This window comes from Megalobrama amblycephala, linkage group LG19 (genome assembly GCF_018812025.1).
Source record: "Megalobrama amblycephala isolate DHTTF-2021 linkage group LG19, ASM1881202v1, whole genome shotgun sequence".
In the NCBI taxonomy this organism is placed as follows: domain Eukaryota; kingdom Metazoa; phylum Chordata; class Actinopteri; order Cypriniformes; family Xenocyprididae; genus Megalobrama; species Megalobrama amblycephala.
In genome coordinates this window covers 31,977,949-32,005,216 of record NC_063062.1, presented here as the reverse complement: position 1 = coordinate 32,005,216, position 27,268 = coordinate 31,977,949, and the positions used below count along the sequence as shown (strand labels likewise).

Here is a 27,268-nt window from a genome sequence, read left to right as displayed (position 1 = left end):
AAAAAAAAAAAAAGAGCGAGAGAAATTAATAAATGTATAGGCATAGGTATCGGTATCGGCGAGTATTAGAAAAATAGTATCGGTACTCGTACTTGGTCCTTAAAAAATGGTATCGGTGCATCCCTAATTATAAAGAACATTTATTTTATATAGAAATCTTTAGAATAGAAACATTTCCTAACATTTCTTTACTGTCACTTTTGATCAATTTGATGCATACTTGCTGAATAATTTTATTTATTTATTACCAAAGTAAAAGTAGGCCTATCGGTATATTTCCAACAAAAAACTGAGCCCAAACTTTTAAACGGTAGTGTATAATGAATCATGATATTCAACCCAGTAAACCATTAAGCAGCACTTTGATTTATTTATGTAGTGGTGCATGCTGTGAAAAAAAAAAAAAAAAAAAAAGTCCAGAACTGCATAAATCAAAACACACAGTACAGTGGGGTTCAAGAGTAAGGCCGAATTTAAACCGACGTTTAATAATGTAGCTCTGTGGTTTTAGAAGGGAAAAAAAAAAAAAAAAAAAAAAAAAAAAAAAAAAAAAAAAAATATATATATATATATATATATATATATATATATATATATATATATATATATATATATATATATATATAATGGCTAAATTTCTTATAGATTGAAGAAATATTATTTTTAGTCACTAATCAAAACAAATGTGTGACTATGAAATTCATTATTTTTTTATAAGTACACTTACAATACTGTTGTTATGCTGATAAAATAATAATTTGCAATTTGAATATGTTGTATCTAAATTAGGAAAAAAAAGCTAAATGACTGCATTTTGATGTAAGTGCATTAACCTGCTTTCTGTCGGCTGATTGAAGTGCGCATGTGTGATACATGACAGAAACGCATCCTTAGTGCAGATTTAAACGCATCCAGGCAGAGCGAGCGCTTTTGAAGGAAAGGAAGAAGGAAATATTGCAAACGCAAACTCTTTCGAGACCCAGAAAATTGTAAAAATGTGTTCTCATCTCTTGTACAGCAGAAGTAGAAGTAGTTCAGTCTAAACGCTGCATCTGTAACTGCATGAGAGAATAATATATGAGCCGTAAGTTTCTCGCTGACATTTTGCAAGCTTTATTTAACATCACAACTGACATAACGCATACAATACTCTGAGTCAGATACACAAATTATTATTTTTGACGTCACTACAGGGGAAATAACCCGATTTATTAATAAAGTCGTGTAAACGCGGTTTACTTGCGTTGTCAGTTTGCTGGTTTGCATGTAAATGGGGAAAACTGTTTTTTTCGATAAGCTGATATTTGTTGTCAGCTTACTGGTGAGCATGTAAATGTGCTCATTGTGTATTTTGTGTGTATTTGGTGAAAAATTAAATGGTACTCAACCCCTTATAAATTGTCAGTCATACAAATGCATTTATAAAAGCTACAGTCAGAGTCTTACTCTATAGTAACCACCAGGCATAAATAACCTCCCACTGTTATTCATTTTCTCAAGCAAATAAATGATTCCAGTCCCCCATTTCCAATTGTTCTGATCCACGTAAGAAAAAAAAACATTTATCTCATTGCGTCTCAGAGGAGAAGCTGCCGGCCTGTCCCTGCCTTTTCCTCATCTCCTCCCTGTGTTTGTCCCTCTCTCGTAGGAGATGATTGAGTTGTGGCTCTTTGCAGGCTGAAAAAAGCCATTAGCGCTGCCAGCCGACTGTGAAATGGGCCGACTGTCAGAGGCTTTCCAAGATGGCTGATTTTTGTTTTGTGTGTGTGTGTTTGAGCTGACGCGGCAGCTGTTGACTCGCATCACCTGATGTCGGCTGCTGTTTGATTGACGGGGTCGGGCGGACGACGCACTTTCAGTCCAGTGCTTCCCATGTCTCGTTCGCAGTGAATGACAGCTAGCCAATACAGTCTCTGGGTTCGGAGGAATCTAAAGCTGTTTTAGTTCATAGCAGCACCACACTGTTCCATCAACAACTTTCTCTACTTATAAGTCGCCATGGAAACTATTTTATTGATCTGAAGTGGAGCGTATATAAATTGGCTGAAGATAAAAACAGAAAAATGAAATGGCAGCAAAACGTATAACAAAAGCAGAGTTTTTGAACGTAATAATTTACTAGGATGTTTTGGGTGGATGCTAGTATTACTTCTGCCTCTTACTGTTCCAACTCTGATTGCTTTAAATAGTAACAGCGCATTTCTTCTCAACAAGCTGCATTATTTGAAGTGATTTTAATCATGTAACACAAATTGTCCACTCTTAAGAAAATAATGGTGTAAAAAAAAAATGTTATGCCAAAAAGGTTCTTAAATGATTGCATTATACTTTCATGTTTAATGTTTTTTTTTTTTTTTTTTTGTAGTGAAAAATGTTTACAAGCTGTTTATTTCATAAAATTTAATTCAAACTAAATCCATAAAATGATCCCGTAATTGGAACCCCTAAAAGTTCTATATATGAATGACTTGAAAAAATCTTTTAAGGTTCTATACAAGTCACAGACTAATGTTTAGTGCAAACCCATAAACCTATTATGAGATTATGAGAAATAGTAATATCGATGCTTGCCTTGGCAAACACCACTAAAATGTGGGTGTTTCCTGGCCACAGCTGATGATGACTTCTGCCGCAGTCAAGGACTAGATGTATTCTGAGTCTCGAAAAGTAGCCCCTGGCGTTTAAGGAGATTTTCCTCTTTAGCCGCATTTGTAACCTTGAATCGAAGACGGTACATCAGCGAGACTCGCTCGTGTTCGGTCTCACCTTGTGTTCTCACCTCTCACTGCCTCTGGGGATTTACCACTGTTATTAATGAGGAGGTTTCATTGTGCTTCAGCAACATTCTGGCCTCTGGAGTTTAATTAGAGAGAGTGATTTGTTTTGGTGGTGTAATGCAGTGAAATGGGCATCTCGTCTGTGTCTCTGTCTTTCACCGCAGTGGAAACCTCAGAGAAATCTGCGAATATGCTGGGGCTTGATCTTTGAGGATTAAACAGAATTGTCGTTTGTACTCCCAAATAGGTGCATCCCTTTCAAAAGCATCTTAAAACAATATTTTACCACCCAAAAAAAATTGTCAGCATTTACTCACTCTCATGTCATTTCAAACTTATATGACATGAGTGTTTTCTATTCAATGGAAACATATAGTAATCAGGGAAAGCCAAGCTCTAAAAGAACTTGGTATAAGTAGTCCATGTAACTCACCATGGCACTATATTAGTCTTCAAAGCAATATGATAGCGTTGTCTGAGGAACAGCCGAAAATTTAAGTTGTTACAATGTTCATTTGATAATGTTCAACTCTTCCATTGTATTCAAATCTCATAATCACATACACATTTCAAATAACTAGCTTGGATGACCATACGCATACTGCTTAAGTCCACTTGCGGCAAATGAGTAACACCTGACGCGATGTATCGTAAACTTAGACGCCTCTTGTGGTTCAAACAAAAATGGCTGGGCAAGAAGCTCAAGCTCCTCTTCTCTTATATCGAAATCCTGACATTTTTCTTTAAATAAATTCTCATTTTAGACTTCTAATTCGTGATGGGTGGCACCCTAGATTATGTTTAAAAACATAATCTAGGGCACCTTTAAATATGGATATTTTTCTTGCAAAAACCCATTGTTTCGCTTCAGAAGGCCATTATTAACCCACTAGAGTCGTATGGATTACTTTTATGGTGGATGGATGACATTTTTTTGGCTTTAAAATGCACCCTCTTTACAACCATTATAAAGCTTGGGGATAGCAAGGAATTTTTTTTTTTTTAATATCTCTGATTTTGTTTGTTTGAAAGAAGAAAGTCATACACCCAGGATGGCTTGAGGGTGAGTAAATCATGGGATAATTTTCATTTTTGGGCGAACTAACCCTTTAATGAAACTAAAAAACCATTGGATCTCACTTGTCTCATCAATTTGTGTTGAAGCCAAAGTGTTTGAAAAGTGAAGAAATGTATGAAAAAGAGCAGCGTGAGCATTCTTCAAAACTTTTCACAAAAGTCCATGAGACTAGTTAATCTTCAAAACACAAATTAAGATATTTTAATGAAATCTGAAAGATTTCTGTTCCTCCACTGTAAGTTTATTTCACCAAAAACGTTGACTCTTCAAAAAGTTAATAAATGCATAAAAGAAATCCATATTTAATGATTAATTTGGATTTAATCCACGTTGCCACTGGTTTATATGATGAACAGATTTAATTTAGGCTTTTATTCAAATATAAGCATTGAACAACGCACATATATAGAGCACATCAAATATGGTAAAGTGGTCATGTTTCTTCAGAAGACTAATATGGATTTCTTTTACAGTGTTTTTATGAACTTTATGTGGACGGGACTTTAAATGGAGGACAAATCTCAGGTTTCAATAAAAAATATCTTCATTTGTGCTACGAAGATGAACAGATTTTTTTGTTGTTTTTGTTTTTTTTGTTTGTTTGTTTGTTTTGTTGTCTGTCCTCCCTTGATCATTTGTTTCCTCAAACGAAATTAAGATGAGGAGGTATATATGACTGCAGTAATTACATCTGCGAGTGAAAGAGTTTTCAGAGCTGTTCTGTTTGACTGAGAGCAGAGCTTATGTTTGACCATTAGCTCTTCACTTTCAAGCACTGGCTTGATTCATTTCAGCCGAGGTTAACTCCTAATGGGCAGTCAGCAGACGTTTTCCAGTATTTTGTTTGGGTTTGTTTAGTTGCTGACCGTTTCACTCTTTAGCCTTAATAGTCCTGAATGATACAAATACAAGGTAGTGCTGAGATAAACAGCTCTTTAGTAGGGAGGATTGTGCTACATCAACAGCAGCTCTGCTCCACAGAAACATCAGCAGTGTTCAGCTCTCTGAAGGTTACAGTAGTTCATTTGATGCTAGTGTTTCTGAAAACGGACGCGGATGCGGGCAGATTCCATCCTAGCCAAAGCATCTAGTGGATACAACTGGAGATAAAAACAGAAAGAAGATGGGGAAATCATTTTTAGAGAGATAATACTGCATTTAATGTGTAATAGCCATAAATCTTTGATGTAGGTCTGGGACAGAGCAGAGGAACTGGGCTTTAAACTATGAAGTTGAAAGCAGCTGGCCTCAATCCTTTTGTGTCGTTCCTCTTTATAGCATTTTTTTTTTTCTCCCACTTTGTCTCTTTCTTACCGACTATAATACGCTTCTTTTCCAGCCTTTGTTGGATCATCTGAGAGCTTTTTGATCATGTCGTGAGCCTGCAGTTTGCCTTCACAAGTCAACCGCTTAGTCAAATTTATGCACAGTTGTTTAATATAAAATGGAAAATCAGGGATTACATGGGCGCACAAATGAGTCATTCCACATGCCGTCCTGCTTTTTGGCTTTTGAAAGCTTTGTTATATTCTTTTCATCAATCACTCTTTTTTTTTTTTGTGTCTGACCCAAATAAATTAAATGTTGTTTTCAATGGAATTGTTTATCCAACAATGAAAATTCATGTGTTCATCATCAATCATCATCATCGTTGCAAACTTGTATGCTGTTATTTTGTCAATGGAGCATAAACAGAACTTTTTGAAGAATCTTCTCGCAGTTCTTTTCCCATACAATGAATTTTATACTTCATTCAAACCTTGCATTGTGCATCAAGCAATTTTTGCAGATTGTGTGAGACTCAAATTCTGTTACTCACACAAAGCTCCCGATTAAGTGCAAAGACGTACTTTTGCACACAAATTGTATGAAGTGCTTTAATGGTGCTTTTGGGTTGATGGCATTGTGGGTAGATGAATAAGTACATGTTTGAAAATCTGCTACATATGCCAAAATGTGCAGAAGAAAAGAGCAGTTTTTATCCGTGATCTCGTTCTTGATTCATTTGTTCAAAATGCCAAAAAGTGAAGTCTCACCCAATCAAAAAGATTAAAAAAAAGCCAGATAACTTTTCTTTTTTTCTTTCAGAAATAACTGGATGACACTTGCTGAAATTTAGTGTGCATAGTGTGGTCAACAATGTAGAGTAGTATTCTTTGCAACATTTATTGTTGTCTATATCAAAAAAGGTACACATTACATGTACTTCCTATAGTAATAACAGTAAATGATGCATAATTACAAGTAACTAACCCTAAACCTAAAACCAACCTTCTCTATAGTAAGTACATGTAGTTTATTAATATTACTTAGTACTTATTTGAATAAGTACAATGTAAAAAAAAAAATTTGTATACATATATTTATATGTATTTTTTTAATATGCACTATATGCTCTATATATGCCATTATAATATGTAGTAAAACTATCTTTACATCTATAATTATACTGTTGGTCCTTCTCTTGTACCTTAATACCCACACTTAAACCAACCCATACAAAACCTGTCCTTAACCTTACCCATATAGCAGAAAAAGTGTTTTGCAATAAATGAACACAATAAGTACAATAAGTAACCATTGTATAATGTCTGATGTTTTACATAGAGTTCTGTAAAATGTATATTTCCCATTTCCTGGTTGGTAGTTTTATGTGTGTAGTTGTAGAGGCAGAATGCTGCACTTCTCTGCCTCACTGCCTCGCTCTTCACATGATATCAATGCGATAGCTCGTTTATTGCAGTCGAGCATCAGCATGCAGCCCTACCGACGCTGTCAGGACTTATTTTCTGCTTTTTCTTCTGCAGCTGTAAAATAAATAATGTAATTGCTGAATCACCCACACAGTTTTTTAGCATAGCAGATTGTGTTGTGAACTTTCCGGGTTCAATACAAGTTAAGCTTTTATCGGCAGCATCTGTGACATGCTGTCGATTGCCACAGAAAATATTTTTGATGCACTTGTAAAAACGAGCAGAAATCATTTACAGTAATGCACTTACAATGGAAACCTATGGGACAATGCATAAAATGCTTATTTGAATACATAACCGCATATTGTAGATGTGCTTGCATGAGGCAACTGTGATTACCTCTTCTGTTCAAACAGACTTCTGTCATTACATTTAAAGGGGACGTATTATGCCCCTTTTCACAAGATGTAATATAAGTCTCTGGTGTCCCCAGAATGTGTCTGTAAAGTTTCAGCTCAAAATACCCCACAGTTTATTATACCTTGTCAACTTTGCCCCTATTTGGGTGTGAGCAAAAACACACTTTTTGTGTGTGTGTCCCTTTAAATGCAAATGAGCTGCTGCTCCCGGCCCCCTTTCTAGAAGAGGGCGGAGCTTTAACATTTCTTGCTTTGGTTGCTCAACAAAAACAACAAAGCTGGACAATCTCACGCAGTCAAAATGAGGATTGTCAGTAATGGTGTTCAGTTACGTTGTTCAAACCGGAGTCGACACTGATGGAGAGACTCAGGAAGAAGATACAACTTTTAGAATGCATCTGGAGATTTCTGAATGGTTAGTAGATATATCCAATAGCATGTGCCGTCATGTTAATCTTGCAAATCCAGTGTTGAATTGACCCTTGTTTGTGAAGCAGTCCGGCGTAAAATGACGACATGACAACAACACTCTAATACTACAACTCTTCCTCTTCTCTAAAGCAGCCCAGCATGGCCTCACCCCAATTTTGGGGTTTATGATGTCACCAACCCGGGAAGAAGCTCGTTGTAGTCCCTACCAGCCATTTGTTGTGATTTCTGTAAAAGAAAATATCTCCCTTTGCATTGAACTTTGAGCATCGTAACTTTGCAGATGTTTTTTATGCTCTAACAGCAACATTACACACTAACTAAAGTTAAAAAGTGAAATCATAATCAAGGACCCCTTTAAAACCAGTAAACACTATAACCTTATGCGCAAGGATGCTGTAAAGGAAGTTATGTTCTGTGATGATCAACAGCGTGTTGTTTTGAACCCGTAACGTACACCTACAGGTCTCAATGGCAAGAGCAGGTATTTAGACTTAGTGCAGAGTTTGATAATGTGGGTGTGGTGGTTGAATGACTTGTTTGAGTAAGACTGTGTTTAATCATTCAGGTGAATGTGAATAAGATGCCGTTTTCAACTATGTAAGGACTTTTTGTCGATATGGGAAGATTTTTTGCATGTGCGAGTTTGTGTGGTGTGGAGAGGCTTCAAACAACAACTGTGTTCTCTGCTATTTCCAGTTCTTTCCTCCAAACCCTCTCATTTTCCAAAACACTGGCCTTTTCTTTCTCTCCTGTCCGCCTTTCCTCGGCTCTCTGGTTTCAGGCTGATTTGGCCTCGGGCCTGTTTTGTGGTAAAGGCTAAATGAGCAGTTTGTGGACGGTCACAATCCTCTTCTATTGTGAATAGACTTCTGGTCATTAAACGATTCAATCTCTCTCTCTCTGTCGTTCAGGCTCAGAGGTCGGATTGGCCTCCCAGCTGTCCTGAAATCAGCTCTGTAATAACTCTCCTGCATATGGCACACAATCCCATGCTGGCCTGTCTGATGGCATCTGAGCTCCTCAGCTGTCGCTCGTTTGCTCACACACTCCCTTTCCAGTTTCATTTATACATTAGCTCTTGTTTAGTGCAAATTGATTTCCTTAAAGGCACAGTTCTCCCAAAAATCAATTGTAATTAATCGAAATAAGATGGAAAGATATCTTGCATCAAAAAATTCAGGACCTTCTGGACTGAAACCCTTTGTTTGGACTATCAATTTGATTTATTTCATAAGTGATTTTACTAACGTTCTTCATTTGATGTGATTATACAATAACATATAGGTTAATCGTTTTGAAAAATATTAAATGAATTTAAAAAATCTAAACTAAAACTGTAAAATAATAAAATCTAAGTGTAGTTTCCCATGTGTCACTGTGTCCTAACTACATGCTATGAGATGACGTGACGTGCGATAAAAGGTATCTTTTCCATGTTAATGTGAGTTTTTGTCCTAACCATCCACAATGATTCTGTTTTAGTTTTTTTTTTTTTTCTATTTTTCTGCAGCTGGAACAACACCACAAATTATGGCAATTGTAATCATAAGTACTGTTTATGTGCTTTATTTATTGTTAAAACTGTCTAATGTCCATTTGAATATCATTTTGGTCTCAGCTTTGCAGAGAAGTGAACTGAAAGTAGCCATGGATAATTCAAACTCATTGTGAACAAACAAGTGTATTATATGATTGTTTCAGTCACTCAGGATGTACTTTAAATGTTTAAATTGTGTAATATTTTTGAATTTGATCATGTACTCTATTTCATTGCGATTTCCGTGCTCTTCCCAGGAGAGCCCGCCCTTACGCTCGTCTGATTGTTTGTGGTTTTTGATTGATTTTGACGCATCTTGTAGTTGTGTCGCGTCTGGTGTGGACAGACAAACTGCTTGTCACTAGAATCCAAACTACTTCTTCCTCTGCTCTGCAGCTCCTTTTTCTCTGCTCTAGAGTTTGGGTCACTTTAACGTGTTTGGGAGCGCAACATGAACCAATCATCTTCCCAAACTTTTGATGAGAAGAGCTTATCAAAAAAAACGATTAGAATTAAGCATTCCCTGTGGTTTTCCATCAAAATACAAGTTTGATGGTTTTAGGGCTGGAACAACTATTCGATAAAATCGATAATAATCGATAATGAAAATCATCGACAACAATTCTCATTATCGATTAGTTGGCTCTGCCCACCGTGCACGCAAGACTTCCACCAGTCGCGTCAAATTACAGCACTGAATAACACATTTCTATGGACCAAAATGCATCTAAAAATAGTGGCGGAAACAGTGAGCTGCTGTGGGAGAGGTATGTGATCAAAGCTGAATGAGCACCGACGCGCGCACCCGCGTCAGACAGTCAGAACGTGGGAGAGGGGGAGACTATCAATATTCAGCGCAAAAATATTCATTTTGCTGAAATATCTGTTTAAAGTTTTTTACAAGTTTTTGATAGATTCCTAAAATATGTGTTCTCTCTTTATTATGACAGGTAGTGTAATAAATGACTGTATGTTTTCATAGCATTCAATTGGCACCTTTGTTTGAAGTACATTGGGCAGGATGTGCAATATTGTGTTTCTTTGTCAATAAAATAAAAATAAATTTTTTTTTGGATTTTTATCCGATTAATCGATTAATCGAAAAGATAATCGGCCAACTAATCGATTATCAAAATAATCGTTAGTTGCAGCCCTAGATGGTTTAACATTTAAAAATGAAGAAATTAAGACAGTTATTCAAATTGTGGAACCCTACAAACAAGCACTGTTAAAGGATTAGTTCACCCTTGCTGGTTAATATGAAAAACTTGCAGGTTGAACCACTGTAGTCACGTTGACTATTTTAAAGATGTATTTACTACTTTTCTGGACCTTGAATTAATTGAATTAATTACGTTGCTTTCTATGGGGGATAAAAAAACTTGTTGGATTTCATCAAAAATATCTTAATTTGTGTTCCGAAGATGAACAAAGGTCTTACGGGTGTAGAATGACATGAGGGTGAGTAATTAATGACAGAAATTTCATTTTTGGGTGAACTAACCCTTTAACCCTTTTTTTTTTTTTTTTTTTTTTTTTTCACATTATAAATCGCAATTGCAATTTTTATTAGAAAAATTGCAATTTGATTTTTTTTTTTTTTTTTTTTAACCCCAAATCGTGCACCCCTACATTTTAATTAAATGTTCAGTGTCAGTTTTTCTGCACCCCGATCTGTCATTGTTCAGAGAAATATGTAGTCCTGCCCAAAACTTGCAGCATTGGTTGAGCCAGTATTAATATATCGGATCACTCAAACAATCAGAGCAATGTTTGTAAGCAACACAGTGTTCACAATATCCAGGAATGTAAAACATGATATGATCAAGAATTACTCAGTACTCTTTAAAGAACGCGGTGAGACCTCCTGCTGCTGTTCGCTCTCTCTCTCTCTCTTCTGTGGACGGGACGGTCTGTGCACGCCAGATCTTTGTTCTGTCTCTTGGTACTGACCAGATGTCTGTTCAGATGCCACTTGCCCTATTTGTAAAATGCTCATTATAGAATGCAAAAGACCATGTGTTGATGAATTATTGAGCTGTGTTGTTATTTGCAGTCCCGAATTTGCAATTCTGTTTTGTTAGAGGGTGTTAGATGTTTTCTGTTTGCATTGTACCAGCTGCATGATATTAAACCCTCAGCCTTGCCAATAATTTGTGTGCTGTGTTTCTATGTTTTCAGTTGGGGAATTTGTGAGTGATGTCCTCCTGGTGCCAGAGAAGTGTAAATTCTTCCATAAGGAGCGTATGGACATGTGCGTGAGTCATCAACAGTGGCACAGTGTGGCCAAAGAGGTAAGACGTCATGTCCAGCACCACAGACATACGCCGCTAATTACATAATACATGTACTCTGCAATTATTGCGGGCTGACACGTTATTTGTAAAGATGGAAAGCAAAGCAACAGAGTTATAGGCAATATTGAATCTTTGTACACTGAAATCTAATATACAGCTTTTGGACCAATGAGATTTGACAGATAAGGTATATGTAAGATGCACAAGAAGTTGAATTGCTGAAAGTACAATTACAACCACCTCACTGAAATTGTCATTGGTCGATGGATGTTGTTGTGCCAACTTTTAACTTTTGGTCACAGTGAAAAAAACTAGGGCCCAGTGAAAGGATTTTTTGTTTTGCAAAAAAATTTCCATTCTAATTTTCTGAATTAGTTTTAATAATTAAATTTAATTTTAGTCATCAAAAAGCATGTGTAATTAATTGAAATCATGAAATTTATGGTCAAATTTATTATCATGCATTTAACAATTTATTAAAGGTTAACAAAAATTTCATGTTTAGGGCCTTATGAAATCACTTTTTTATTTATTCCTAAATTCTTTGATATTTTACTCAAATTTAGTTTTATTTTTTCCCAATTTCATTTTTTTCCTTTTTAATTTTTCTGGATTTTATTTTAATGGTTTAAAGGTTGATAATCAAAAAACATGTCTAATCAATTGAATTCATAAAAATGGGCTAACAATTTAATAATTGCTCCCCTCATTCACACAGAGACACGCAGAACATGCAGATTTCATATTTAAATAGCAGACTTTTTGCTTTTTTATATTCACAAACACTAGTCCATATCACAATTTGATTATTTGTTCAGCCCTGCTTTTGAATTATTCATCCGAAATTTGCCAAATTCTGTAACATTCTGCATTATACTGTAAATTCCATTTTCATGACTGGATTCCACAATTCCATCCATGTTTTCCACTTTTCTGAAATCAAAGGGCTCTACAGAACAGTTTTTTACAGAACTTTTGCAAACCACTGCAATTTCCCTCTACATCCATGCAATGCTCAATGAAATTGATGGATGTTCAATTGTAGACTCGAGTGCGTTACGTTTTTATTCTCTCTCTCACAGTCTTTCCTGCTGCATGCTTGAGTCCTCACATTTCACCCTGATAAGTGGATAAGCCGTACTGCTGTAATACTGCTAATCTCTAGACCGCTACCACCTCACACACACACACACACACAAAAACACACACACACACTATCACACACCTGCGCTGCTCACCATATGTGCTGTTGAACTGTTCGTTTTATACTTGCTCAAATCTCATGAATGCTGCTCTGCTTCTTTTCTCTCTCTTTTTCCCTGCTGTCTGTGCTCTCTTTTCTAATTTCTCATGCATTTTCAGTTTGTGGAACTGGCAACCGCATTCATTTGCGGGCTTGAATTCCTCAAGTTGTCATTCTTTGTGGGTACAGGTTAAAAAGGGTCTCTCCTACTATCCTGAGGTTGTGTTTGGTTCACGAGATGGATGTTTTTGATGATGTGTCATGTAGTTAATGTTAAAAACACATCAATGGAGAATCTTTGCACAATAGAAATTTTGAGACATGCATACACTATTGATACATTTTGGGTTCAATAAGATTTTTCAATATTTTGAAGTCTCATATGCTCACCAAGCCTTCATTTATTTCATGAAAAATACAGTAAAATCAATAATATTGTGAAATAGTATTAAAATGTAAAAAAAAAAAAAAAAAAAAAAAAAAAAAAGATTTCTATTTGAATATTATTTTTTTCAGCATCATTACTCCAGTCTTCAGTGTCACATGATCCTTCAGAAATCATTCTAACAAGCTGATTTGTTGCTCAAGAAGAATTTCTTATTTTCAGTTTTCTTATTCTTATTATATGGAAACTGTGATATAGTTTTTCTCAGGATTCTTTGATGAATAGAAATTTCACAGCTTTTATTTGAAATAGATTTTTTGTTGTTGTTGTAACAAGTCTTTAATAGAACATTTGACAAATTTAATGCATCCTGGATGAATAATAGAATTAATTTTTAGAAGAATTTATTAAAATTAAAAAAAATTCTTACTGACCCCAGACTTTTAAACGCCAGTACATCATTCTTCCTGGAAATTCAACATAAAAATATACATTTATTTTATATTTAATAGTCATGTGGTAAATGTCTATTTTTGGATAATCTTGAGAATTAAGTACTTAATTTTTTTAAGTATTTCATCTCATTTTCTTTTTTTCTTTTTAACTTAGATTTATTTTGATGTGTGAAACCGAAAGATCAGATTCAAGGTTCAAAATTTATAATATACTATTTCCAACTCTAAATACTGATTAAATGAGTTGGCTTCAATGTTGCAAAAATAGCTGATGCTCACCAGTGATCGAACATCAGTTGAATTGTTGCATATTCTGTTTTTTTTTTTTCTGTTTTTTTCTTCTTCTTCTTCTTTGCATGATTCCTGATTGTTTGTCATTCTCACAGTCCTTATAAACAGTATAGTGACATCTCTAGCAGGTGGTGCATTTCTACCATCATACCTACTAAGTCCTTGTGAAAACTCTATCAATGTTTTGGCATCTCACAGCTGTCAACATGAGTTTTTGACCTTCTTCACGAATGATTTTGGATGCAGAATGCTGTAAACTTGTACAAAACAGGGTTGAGCATGTAGAAGAGGACACAACCAAATTTAGCTGCAGTGTGTACGTGGTCACAGTGCATGTTCTGTTCGTACTGTAAATCACCCCGAGCTGCCGTCATTCATTCTCAGCGTGTACATACTGAAAGCATCTCCGTGCGCTGACTCCACTGATCCCGGGACAGACATTTAAGAGGTCTGCTGAATTTCTTCGGGCTGTTCTTACACAGCAGACAGGCCTTTCAAACCACATTTGCTCTAATTGAATCGGATTTCTTTACTCTCTTTGTGTGTCTCTCTCTCTCTCTAGGCCTGTTCTAAGGGAAACATGGTCCTGCACAGCTACGGCATGCTGCTTCCCTGTGGCATTGATAAGTTCCACGGCACTGAATACGTCTGCTGCCCGTCTACTCGTCCTGAGGAGCCCGTACCTCCTGTTTCTCCCTCAAAAGAGATTGATGATGAGGATGAAGATGAGGATGAGGAAGTGGAGGAGCCTGTCGTTGAGGATGAGGATGATGAAGTAGTAGAGGAGAGGTAATGTGGTGTTAGAAAGTTTCAGAAGACACCATGTATGTCCACTGAGTTTGGTTTCTTAGTCCAATGTTAGTTTGTGGTTTCTGAGTTAAAGAATATTCATTTACCTTTTATTTACCACAATTTACCTTACACTATCAACAAGAAGACAATATAATAATTTTGTTCATATAAAATAAATATTTTTTATGCTTTTCAAGGCTGCATTTATTTAAACAAAATACAGTAAAAAGAGTAATATTGTGAAATATTGTTACATTTCAAAATAGTTTTTTAAAAATATATATATATGAGCAATATCACACGAGTAGCTGTGCGAAATGGCTGTATATCAGCACGGCTGTGATTCGGCTGTAGGCACAAGGCCGCAGGTCGTGTGTCGTAGATAATCACAGCGTGCTGATATACAGCCATATTGCACGGCTACGAGTGTGATATTGCATTTATACAACAGTTCGACAACATGATTGTGTAAATAAATAAGAAACAACAACGGAGTGTCTTTAAAACCTTTTTTTGTGCAGAACTACTTCCTTCCACCACGGATTCAAATCTCAAGTTGACAGTTTAACAGCTGAGCCCAAGTCTCCTTTACTAATTCTAAAACATCACTTTAGAACTAGTAACGAAGGAATGTTGAGTCCCTCCATTGAAACGTATTGTATTTTGCACAGTATTATTGAGAGAAAGAGATCACCTGAGCGAGCATTACCTGTGTCTGATATAACATTAATTATTCAGGTCAATATCCATAATATATCTATTATAAAAATCCGTTTGAATGTCTGCTGAGGAAAGCGATCTTTGTATTTGTCCTTTTTACAAGAGACAGCGGCAAGTCCCCAAAGCAATAAAAATATTGACAGCCAATCAGAACAGTCAATCAGAATCCACATAAGTTTAAAGAGCTTTGAGTATTTAACAGTCATAACTATGGGTGTGACGAGATCTCGCGAGATTAAAATGAGATTTCTTGTGTGTGTGTGTATATATATGTATGTATATATGTATGTATATATGTATGTATATATATATATATGTATGTATATATGTATGTATATATATATATATATATATGTATGTATGTATATATATGTATATATATGTATATATATATATATGTGTATATATATATATATATATATGTATATATATATATATATATATATATATATATATATATATATATATATATGTATATATATGTATATATGTATATATGTATATATATGTGTATATATATATATATGTATATATGTATATATATGTGTATATATATATATATATATATATATATATAATATGTATATATATGTGTGTATATATATATATATATACACATATATATACATATATACATATATACATATATACATATATATATATATATATATATATATATATATATATATATATATATACATATATATACATTTCTATAAACATTTTAGTATATGTTAACACTTGACAACCCTTGCTTCAAAACTGATTGCAATAATAAAGTAAAAATCATATTTTGTGAAACTTTTATTTTATATAATTTTTGTTTGGCTGTTTTTATTACTAGTGACGTTCGTTTCATCAACAGATCATCATTAAACAAAGCCTCAGGCATGGAAGTTCATCTTCAATTTAAGATTGGTGATTGCTAAACACTGGTTCATTCGCAAGACATCATTTTTGTATTTTCAATTATTTACTCTAAATTTCTGGACGAGGCACAGCTTCTCAAAGCGCCTCGGAGCAAACGCCCCTGGCACACTCATCAAAGGATGATGTATCAGTACGACTGTGAGCTGTCGTATCTTATCATTTGGGGTAGTAGCTGAAAAATTGTATGTGTGAGAGCATACGCTGTGTGTGCGTTTGTGTAGGATAAATTAGGTTGACCATCTGGATATTTTCGAGTGCCATGCCTTTGACCTCTGACAGCTGTTTGATTCACTTCCATAAATCATAAAACTTCCAACCTGTTCTCCTCCCCTCCCTCTGTTTCCTGTGTTCTCCTTCCCGCTCATCACACTGTGCTTATGTCAGTTCCGTTAGAAGCCTCCTCTTACTTTTTTTTCTAGAATTAGTCCGTTCTTTGTATTTGGATAGTTCCACATTTACCAGTTTTATTGTAGTATCATTGATACTAAATACTCATTGATACTATTATAGTTTTTGTTAATATTTTGATTTCCAAACTCACGTTTTGGACTTACGTTTTCAAGTGGTTTACAGCCTAAATTATGAAAAATATTGAAGCTGCTCGTAAATACAACTTTAATATAGTTATTTTTTAAAAAGGTATTTTGGCAGTAATACTATTTTAAATGACGAGTAGGATGTAGCTTGCTGCTACTGTCTATTTAAATAAAAATAAAAAAGGCAAAAAGACCAAAAAAGATTTAACATTCCCTCAAAATCTTGTTCATTGTCTTTTTATCTTGTTTTTAGTGAGCCTGTTGCCAACGAGCCGCCCACTCAGGAGGACACAGCTGAAGAAGAGGAGGAGCAGGATGAGGACGGAGATGAGGAAGACTACCACTACATCTACGAGGATGAAGAGGAGGACAGAGACAGTGAGGAAAAGGATGTGAAGAAAGAGAAAGCTGCTATCCCTCAGAGCCAGGATGATGACAAAACTCTGCAGGAAGTGGAAGGTCAATATCACACTGTTTCCTTCGTTTATTTCCTGACTACCACAAAGCGTCCAGCTACAGCAACTCATTTGATGCATATCTCTGGTCCTGTTCACTATAGAGGCTTACATTTATTGACCTATTTTTTATATCTGAATTTAAGTACACGTTTTATTGCTTGCATTGTCTATACATCCTATATAGCGCAACAGTCGGGTTCCAGAAGTAAAAAATCTCATTCTTTTTCTCCATAGAGAAATGAATTTTTTTTTTTAACAATAGTGTATAACAGAAAGATCGAGTCAAGATATATAATTCTGTTAAAGCCACACGTCAGTGTTCTAGAAGCAAAATTATGGTAAGGCTCAGAAGTGCCAACGAAGCAGGTAATCAAATGAATTTCCCCATGCTCTCAAACTTACATATTTGTATGTATCTGAATATTTTGCTGTGAAGTTCATTGATTTTATACTAAAGGGCTGTTCACACCAAGAACGATAACTATATCGACAGATGTAACTAAAGTTTTAATAATTATTCTAAATATTTGAGGAAAACAAGTCCACATTACAGCTATAACGAGAACGACACTGACGAACGATATCATTGTAATCACTTTACAGACAATTTTTTTTCCAGCTGATGAACAATAAAAACATTGACAGTCAATCAGAATCCACATAACTTAAAGAGCTTGAGTATTTAATAGTCATAACTATGGGTGTGAGTATAATGTGACGAGAAATCTCATCACATTTTAATCTCGCGAGATTAAAATGTGATGAGATTTCTCGTCGAGGTAAAAAGCTGTCTTGTGATATTGCCACGACGGAGCGTGAGGGAGAAATTAGGATACGTTTACATTACGCCTTTCACTGTCGTTTTGCTTTTCGTAAAAAATAAAAAACATTTAATTCAGTTGGATAACGGTCGCTTCAGTTCCATCCAGCTCATCCAACACGAGCAGCAGAGCCATACGCAGCCCAGCAGCAGGAATCAGAGTTCACTGATCACGTGATGAGATGACTGACAAGACCATGGCAGAGGATTCGTTGCACAACAGAGCCCAAGCATCTGATAAATGTCTTATCTTGTAGAATTCACACTCGGCACCGCCACTCCCTATTCACAGAGTACGTGCAATCATGAAAGCGAAAGTAAAACGCGAACGTGCATTCAAACGTGCGTTTCAATACCCCGCATTTTGAAAGCGGCTCCCTGATGCATTCAAATCTCTCCCAATTTGAAAGCTATCTTAGGCTGGGCTGTGTATTTGTAACCATCTCTTGGCTCTGTATGGTGTTTATTATTGAGGATTTCTTGAAAATACTGTGTTAAAATCTGGTGAACTCAATCTCATGTCTCGTCTCGTCTTGTGAGCTACCCGTCTCGTCACACCCCTAGTCATAACTGAAGTGAGCTTATAATGAACAGAACGTTATTGTCCGTTGGTATGGACTCTAATATTGTTATAATTTTCTATGGAGAAAGTAAATAGAAAAAAAAAATGTCCCTTCCCAAGGCCACTATAAAAGTGTGCAGTCGCTGTTGCGCTCTATAGTTGAAGGGCATTACTGATTGCTGCCCCTGGTGGCTGGAGGCTCTAACTGTGCCTCCCCTCCTGTGTTAGCTGTGTGTTCTCTGGAGGCGGAGACCGGCCCCTGCCGCGCCTCTATGCCTCGCTGGCACTTCGACATGCAGCAGAGGAAGTGTGTGCGCTTCATCTACGGAGGCTGTGCTGGCAACCGCAACAATTTCGACTCAGAGGAGTACTGCATGGCCGTGTGCAAACGTTTGAGTAAGTCACACTCGTCATCAAGGACTCCGCCCCCTTCTGCTCTGCCCTGCTCCTTCCCCTTGCTTTCTCTCACAATGCTAACACTAGCGTACCTAAACAGCCTGCTTTAAACTGGGTTTTAAATGCAACCTTGGAAAACGAATGGTTGAGACTTAAATTTCTGATTGGATGAGCCGCAGTCAAAGTCATTATAAATGCGCACTGTACGTTCTATATCAATGCGTTATTTGGCAGACAATTTGTGTTTCACATTTTAAATTACTTAGTATTTAATGAATAATAACAAAAATAAAAAATGTTAATAACATCATTAATAGTAGTAATAATAGTAATAACAACAACAGTAATAAATTGAATTATTGAAGATTATTTATTTTCATTTATTTTAATTCTAATTAATTGTACATAATTTAATTACTTATTAAATAATAATAATAATATTTATTATTATTATTATTAATATTAGTAGTAGTAGTAATTTCACATTGTAATCTTAAGCACATTCTTGTTGCATTTTATTAAAGCAAAACATCACCTGAGGTCATGTGTTAATGTTTTCAGTTAATGTGTTGTTATTGATTTAATCTATTCTAATTTGTTACTTTCCTGTTGTTTCTACTTGTGCCATTCCTGTTTGCTTGTGTCTTTGCATCTTTTTTTATTTCTTATCTGCTAATGTATTTGATTTGTGTAGGAGTAGAAACCATCATCCATGTGTTCTTGTGGCAACATGAACTGATGGGTTTAATATGATTTTTTTTTTTATCATGGTAACCTTCAAAGTATCTTTTGTCCTCTTATCAAGATAGATGCTGAAGACTGTTTGTTCGAATCAGTATGCGTATCTGATGTTGCCTTTTGTACACAGCCTTATGGGTAATCAAGTCTGTCTTGTCATCTGTATACTAAGGAAACCTGATTTTAACTCATATCTTGATCTTAGCGTGCAGAGTTGTGCTGTAACTCTTAAGATAAATGCTAAGGGGGAGCAGTTCTGTCAGAAGAGAGCAATTCAGAGGACAGGATGAAAGGAATGGGAAATGAAGGACTGTCTAGTTCTCTCAGAATCAGGGGAATTACAAAGCCATCTCCAGAGTCGTAGCTCTCTGTGGGAAGTTTATTCGTCTCTTTGGTCTGATCTTAGTGGTCTCCTTTTTGTCAGCTGTTCCTCCTTTGCTCCCTTTGGACCTGTCTGTTGGTCTGCCTATCTGTCTGTTTCTGGCTGCAAATGTGTTTAAAGAAATTGTCTCTATAGCTCTTTTCCAAAAGATAGCGAGTTACTTAAAGGCCCCGATAAACTCACAGCAAAGTGTTTTCATTCTTCGTTTAGGGGTAAAAAGAAGTTCGAAATACATGAGCAGCGATATACTGTTAGCGAACATCCTGACGCCACCCATGCCTCTGAGAGCAGTGTTTTGATGAATATATACATATGTGCTGCGTGCTTTCCTTTCGATAAAATAAACTTACAGAAGAGGGTGGAGCTTTAACAACTTGCGCTTCGGTTGCTCAACAACAACAAAGCTGGAGAATCTCACGCAGCCAAAATGAGGATTGTCAGTAATGATGTTCAGCCTTACATTGTTCAAACCAGAGTCGACACTGATGGAGAGACTCAGAAAGAAGTTACAACTTTTAGAATGAAACTGGAGATTTCTGAATGGTTTGTGGATAAATTTATGTAGTTGCCGTGGAGTTGATTCAATTCAACGACTAGCATGCGCCGTCATGTTAATCTTTTGTGCAAATTCAGCGTTGAATTGACCTTTGTTTGTGAAGCAGTCCGGCGTAAAATGACGGCATGACAACAACAACTCTTCCTCTTCTCTAAAGCAGCCCAACATGGCCTCACCCCCTTTGTAGCATGTTTTCAGGGGCAGGATTTATGTAAATTTTAGGGTTAGTGATGTCACTAACCCGGGACGAAGCTCGATGAGGGACTACAATTCTTTAAAATAATTCTTTAAAAGAAAATATCTCCCTTTGCATTGAACTTTGAGTGTTGTAACTTTGCAGATGTTGTTTATGCTCAAACAGCAACATTACACACTAACTAAAGTTTAAGTGAATCATAAATAACCACAACTGAAAAACAAGCAACTCAATGAAAAAACAAAAACGTGTCAGTGTTTCTTTCGATTAGAATTACAACTTAATTTTCTACTATAAATTGGCTCTCCATTGTGTTCCTGTTTTCACTCTGGGATGTCCGACCTCGAGGGACTGAACAGAAGGAATGAACAAGAGAAGATTTTCACATCAAAGAAGGCGGGGCCTCAGAGCCACACCTACCTTTTATGTAATTGCCATGGTCCAATGGTAGTTTGAAGGCGTTTACCAGCCAGAGTGAACTTTTCCAGAAAGTTTGCTTTGGCAAGCTGTTTTGAACTCCCGAAACGAACACAAAACCAACTTCATATTGGCCGGTTTGGTTTGAAATTATGTCACCAGTTCATTTTCCGATTTTGCTTGAAGTATATTGGGGCCTTAATTATCTACTGGCTGCCCTCTAAAACAGCCTCCTAACCATCATCGCAACCTCATAAGTGACTGATTTAAAACACTTGACTAATGGTCACTCAAGTGTGCACCACTCAAATAGCACTCTTCACATGAACCGTGGAAGAGGCCTGACCGACCCTCACAGTTCCAATAAAGTGTAACAGTGCAGACACATTTTTAAAGTCTTTAAAAGTTATAAGCTATGAACCAAACCATCCAGTTCCAAGATGAATCACAACATTACAAACGTTGATTAGAATCACAAATTATTTGAAAATAGAATTTAATGATGGGAAGAACTACAATCCCATAAAGCATTGTGAATTACATAAATTAAAAATGAAAGAGAGATGTACAACTATTGATTTAAAGACATTTATTCATGGTAGTGGGCGGGTGCTTAAAAGTTCTTTTGGCTTGGTTTGCTCTACATGATTCTCTGATTGATGGAGATTTTTCTGCAGAATCATGGGTAATGTAGTTTTTCCACCAGGAGTTCCGCTGTTGAACACAATTAAAAAAAAATAACTTGAAATAATCAAGGCAAATGGCTTCAACAAAAGAATATATCATCGATTTACAACCTCGTAGCTCACAGTAGGTCTGTCTTTAAAGATTTAAAAGTTATTGTACAAAATCTTTTTCCTATGAATAAAAGGATGGGATTGATGCAATCTAAAAGCTTGATACTACAATTAACTCAAAATACATGCTTCACAAAAATTGGATAAAGAAAAGTCCATTTTAATTTTTATGAATACTTTTAAGTACTAAACAAATACATTTTAATCCCTCAACTCTGAAACTTTTCTCTAAGCTTGTCGCAATGCTTTATGGGATTGCCATTTCCACAAAGTATACAAGCATTCCGCCTTACATATTGGCCGAAAAGATATCTTATAAGACAGCAGAACTTGCTTCCTAATATGAGCAACAGCCTACGTTTCTGCTTCCTAAAAATGCTTCCTAGCTTGCGTTTCGAAGAGAGCTGATGTTTGCACCACCTACTTACAAACTCTCTCTTTCCCCTCCTCAGCTGTGCCGCCCACCCCTCAACCCACAGATGATGTGGATGTGTACTTCGAGACCCCAGCAGATGATAAAGAGCACAGCCGTTTCCAGAAGGCCAAGGAGCAACTCGAGATCAGACACCGCAACCGCATGGAGAGGGTGAGTGAGATGTCACATTTACATTTAGATTAGAAAGTTGTCATGTGACATCCCCGACCATTATCGAGTTTCTGTTTGGCCTTTGAGGTCCAGCCCTTATTTGTGTCACCAGAGCCCCAAGGTTTTTGTATGTGTTGCTCCCATCAGGTGAGGAAGGAGTGGGAAGAGGCTGAGAGCCAGGCCAGGAACCTGCCCAAAGCTGAGAGACAGACACTGATCCAGGTTAACCTCAGCTTCCATGCCAGAGGACATCTCGTACAAGATGTGACTGTTTGTTTATGGGGGTTTTATTATTCTCTCTGCAGCACTTCCAGGCAATGGTGGAGTCCTTGGAGGAGGAGGCAGCCAGCGAGAAACAGCAGCTGGTGGAGACTCACCTTGCTCGGGTGGAGGCAATGCTGAACGATCGGCGCCGTCTTGCCCTGGAGAACTACCTAGCCGCTCTGCAGGCTGATCCACCAAGGGTGAGACAACACACAATGACATAATGCCTCCGTTTACAACTGATATTAACATCCTTTTCGTTGGTGAATGGTAGATGCATGTGTTAAACATTTCGTGATCCACTAACTTACAACACCTACTGAGATGGTCGTAAATACATGACAATTAAGAGTGTCCATCATATAAAAATCTTTTAAAATCTAGTTTATAACTAGGAATCAGAAATGTACTTTGTATTATTAATGCTGGTTTCATATGGTTTTGAAAAACGGTATTAAATTTTTAATGCACAAAATGACATTTTACAGCTTAAACCAATTTTGCTTTGCCATAAAGAGGTCAAATTATTTGATATTGTAAGAGACTTATTGATCTTAATACGCAGTCATGAGTCTCTGCAAGTGTCATGTTTTTTCCTGTATGTTGGTTGCACCACATGACTTTGGTTTGGTGGACAGATTTTTTTTTTTTTTTTTTTGATAAAAGTTTCTACCAATTTTTTACTTTTCCAAAATGTTATTCTTTTAATGAGGCTTTTTTCACCCTGATTTCAGGACAGTTTAACTTTGACTTTATACCTGCCAAAAAATATCACAATGAATTTAAAGGGGTCATAAACTGCATTATTTTATTATTTTATAATGTTTCCTGGGCTGCAGTTATAATGGTTGAATGATTTTTTTTTTTTTTTTTTATCAAAAATTGTCATAATTTTGAAATAAATTTTAGCCCTCTGATTTGAACACTCTGTTTGAAGGGGCGTGTCTGCTGTGAGACTTCAGTGTAAACACCCACTGCTGTGATTGGCTGACATCATTGCAATTGAAATAAGTATTACATGTGGAATCCTTTCAAATACTTTTAGCACATTTTTACTATTACAGCTGTCGAGATTAACGAATCGTGAGAAATGTTGATTATTGCATGGAAGGTTGCAGTGATTAACAGTGAGCAGATGACAGTCTGTTGATCATGTGAATGTGGTGATCTCATCATTGCAATACAATTTCTGTACTCACGAAATGCTTTCACCATAACTAACAATGCAAACATGATTTAAATACAGTAAGAGATTCACTGTGTAGTGTAAGAGCTTTATTATAATGGGAGTTTTGGCAAGTGTCGAGAGAAACTTGCGCTGCGTGAACAACAGCTTCAGCCATTATAAAGAGAGCATTCTTTGAAGTAGAAATACTAGGAATATTCATTATGAATTTAACTGTCATTACCAGTTTAAAAATGAAATGCGTTATAACAGTTTGCGGGGTCCTTGCTGATTAAAGAACCGTTGATTCCTAATCTTTGCGCAGAAGTTTGTGGGCAAAGCCAGTATCGAATTGCGACTTGTTCTCAAAACAGTCACTGGAAAAATGTATGGTACAAACATGCAAGTCAGCACTGATGTGACTGGGATGTTTGTTAAAAACAAACTGAATCCATTTTTCTCTGACATCAGGGACCTTCGGCAGCTTATGCATAGATGAGATTTTTCCACAGCCAGGAACAACATAATGTCTGTGTGGCATTGCAATATTGTCATTATCAAAATCTTATCTTAAACTACTAGACCTACTTTAGATCCACTCACTGCTCATCGACTGAACACCAGTGGGTGGGGACAACAATGTGATGATGTAAATGTAGGCGTTGTTGTCTTGCTCCAGAGGCAGTCATATGCAAATGATTCTGCCCCTGTGACGTCACATGCAACCTCGGATCCAAACTAATCTTTTTTACAGCTTGATTATATAAACGCTTTTTTTATTGATGATGAGGACGTTTTAAGTTATGGAATTGCAGGATGTAATGATGCAAAGACCTCTTACATGCTAAAAGACCAAGGAAAATTTGATTTCTCATGTCATGACCCCTTTAAATTCTGAAAAATTAAACATGTTAATATAGTAAGTGTATTTGAGTCATTGAATGTATAAATTGCATGTTAATGTATTTAAAGGATCCGTCATGTCATTGTCCCGCCGATTACCCCTCGAAAAGGATGAAATGCGTGTTTAATACCAGGTGTGGTTGGTATTATTGTCCTTGCAAGCTCTGTGAGAGATTAAAAGAACTTTGAGAGATAAGTCCTTCCTTGAAGGATTGTTCTCACCTCATAATGACCAGATTACACTTCTCATACTTGAGTCTCTGATGGGCGATGGTTGTCTTTCCCCTCTGCGGTGTGATTTAATGGTGGCAGATTACCTGTCCTCTATTATCCTGCTGAAAGCTCACAACAGCTAGGGCGGCTTCAGTTACTTAAGATATTAATTTGAATTGGGCACCTATGTAACGTTTAATCCCCTGAAATGATTTGCACGAAGAGAGCTAGAGCCGGACTTGCTCAAGCAGGCACGTTTTCAGCATCTCTGATAATCCTCTTGTTATTTCTCTGTCCTGCGGATCTTGCGGCTCTTTGATCCTAGTGCTGATTCACGCATCAGCCAATTCGTAAGCAGACGTCCACCTGACTCACCCTGCCTTTTATTTTCTCTCCTTTGTGGTCAATTTATCTCCTCTCTCTCTATCTCTGCAGCCCCACCGTATCCTGCAGGCTCTGAAGAGGTACATGCGTGCCGAGAATAAGGATCGTCAGCACACCATCCGCCACTACCAGCACGTCCTGGCCGTGGACCCTGAGAAGGCCGCCCAGATGAAGTCCCAAGTCAGTGCCGCCCCCAGCTGCCTCCCTTTATTGCTAAATCCAATACTTTCTTTGGTCTTTTCTTATCTTGCATATGGTTTTGCCCAATTTATAACAGTTTCACTTGCCTTTTGGTCCCCGCTAAACATTCAGAGACCATAAGTAAGCCATTTCCCAAAAAGATGTAAAAACCGTGGTAAGCAATAGTATAGGGCAGAGTTGAAGTGTTTGAAAATGTTCATTATTTTTTCTTTCTAATTGGTGCTGGTAGTAGCACAGAAATAATTAGCTTCACCTTTAAGCTTTGGAAATGAACATGTTTTTTGTGCGCATGTACATTGTTTAAAAGTTGAGAGGATTGTCCATTAGTGAGTTAGCGTGACTGGATTCTCTTGTTCGAACATTATATGAGAGATTAGCACTGCAATGCTCTTGTGTAACATCACACTTAGCAATTTGATTGGATGTAACTTTAGAGTCTGAGCCAATGGCGTGGCTCTATAATTTGCATTCCAGACTGGCCTCAGTCAGCACTAATGTTTGTTATGGGAGACGGGACATGGCACAGACCCAGAGGTGTGCGCAGATCTGAGAATCATGCGAAATGAAACCTGGATTCACGACAGTTTATATCTTGTATTTTTGTTTACTGACTGATAGCAGTTCCTGTTTATTTCAGATTTATTTAGGGGCAAACTTCTAGTTCTGAGGCCGTTTTACAAGGCATTCTTAAGAAAAATATTCTTAATTGCTAGTTTCGTCTTGTTTTTTATCTTACAAATAGTTAAGAATATTTTGTATTTCCAAAAACACTTAAGATTGGTCATATCTTTTCTCTTAAGATTGTTCTCAAGACAAAACTTGAGAATGTTCTTGAAAAGAATGTTCTTAAAAAATATTGTACCTAACCTCTTAAAGTTAGAATAACCTCCAACTTGTCTTAATTCTCAAAAGTAAGATGTTGGGTTGTTTTAAATATTAAGCATTACAAAATAACACTAGCTAGTAGCTACATAAATATATAATAGTAGGAAAAATAAGTAGTGTGTGCCTGATTCTTATGATCACTACGGTAATCAGCAGGCAGCGCAAAAAGACAGTTGATCAGTGAGTCTTCAAGAATCGCCATACAATCAGATAACACCACTATAATACTATAATATAATTTTCTTATTTGGAAAAAAAAAAAAAAATCTTACGAATTTAGTAATTTCTTTAAGATTTCTTAAAATGATTTGAATCTGAATCTGCTTATCTTTAAAGGACTTTTCATGGGATGGGACTCAAGGGAGTTAAAGGGATCGTTCACCCAAATGAAAATTCCCATATGATCATTTACTTACCCTCACTATGTATTTGACTGTATTTTGACTTCTGTGGAACACAAAGGGTGTAATTTGAAGAATGTTCTTGCTGCTCTTGTCCTAAAATAAATCTTAACCAAAGAAAATGCAACAGCTCTAATGAGATTTGAGAGTTATAGTGGGAAGGGAATGATTTTCTGTGAATAATGACTTAACAAAATCAATCTGAACTTTTACAATGCTTTTTATGGAATAGGTTTCATTGTAGGGAACAGTGCAGTATAAATTTTTATTTCCACTTCTTTTGTGCTCAACAGAAGAAAGTCAGTCACACAGTTTTGGAATGACATGAGAATAAGTAAATGATGACAGAATTTTCATTT

At 36.4% G+C, this 27,268-nt stretch overlaps 1 protein-coding gene across 5 annotated transcripts in view; it reads left to right on the top strand.

Moving 5' to 3' along the window:
• Positions 1–27,268, top strand: part of aplp2 (amyloid beta (A4) precursor-like protein 2) — a 103,004-nt gene that overhangs the window by 56,609 nt on the left and 19,127 nt on the right. For 4 of the 5 annotated variants that reach the window (XM_048168587.1, XM_048168585.1, XM_048168588.1 and 1 more), the window contains exons 4-11: positions 11,118–11,230; positions 14,170–14,396; positions 16,839–17,044; positions 18,654–18,821; positions 22,360–22,493; positions 22,641–22,715; positions 22,799–22,957; positions 25,474–25,602. In XM_048168587.1, coding sequence (XP_048024544.1) covers positions 11,118–11,230; positions 14,170–14,396; positions 16,839–17,044; positions 18,654–18,821; positions 22,360–22,493; positions 22,641–22,715; positions 22,799–22,957; positions 25,474–25,602 — 1,211 coding nt within the window. The remainder of the gene's footprint in view (positions 1–11,117; positions 11,231–14,169; positions 14,397–16,838; positions 17,045–18,653; positions 18,822–22,359; positions 22,494–22,640; positions 22,716–22,798; positions 22,958–25,473; positions 25,603–27,268) is intronic. The other variant, XM_048168589.1, reaches the window with a different exon arrangement.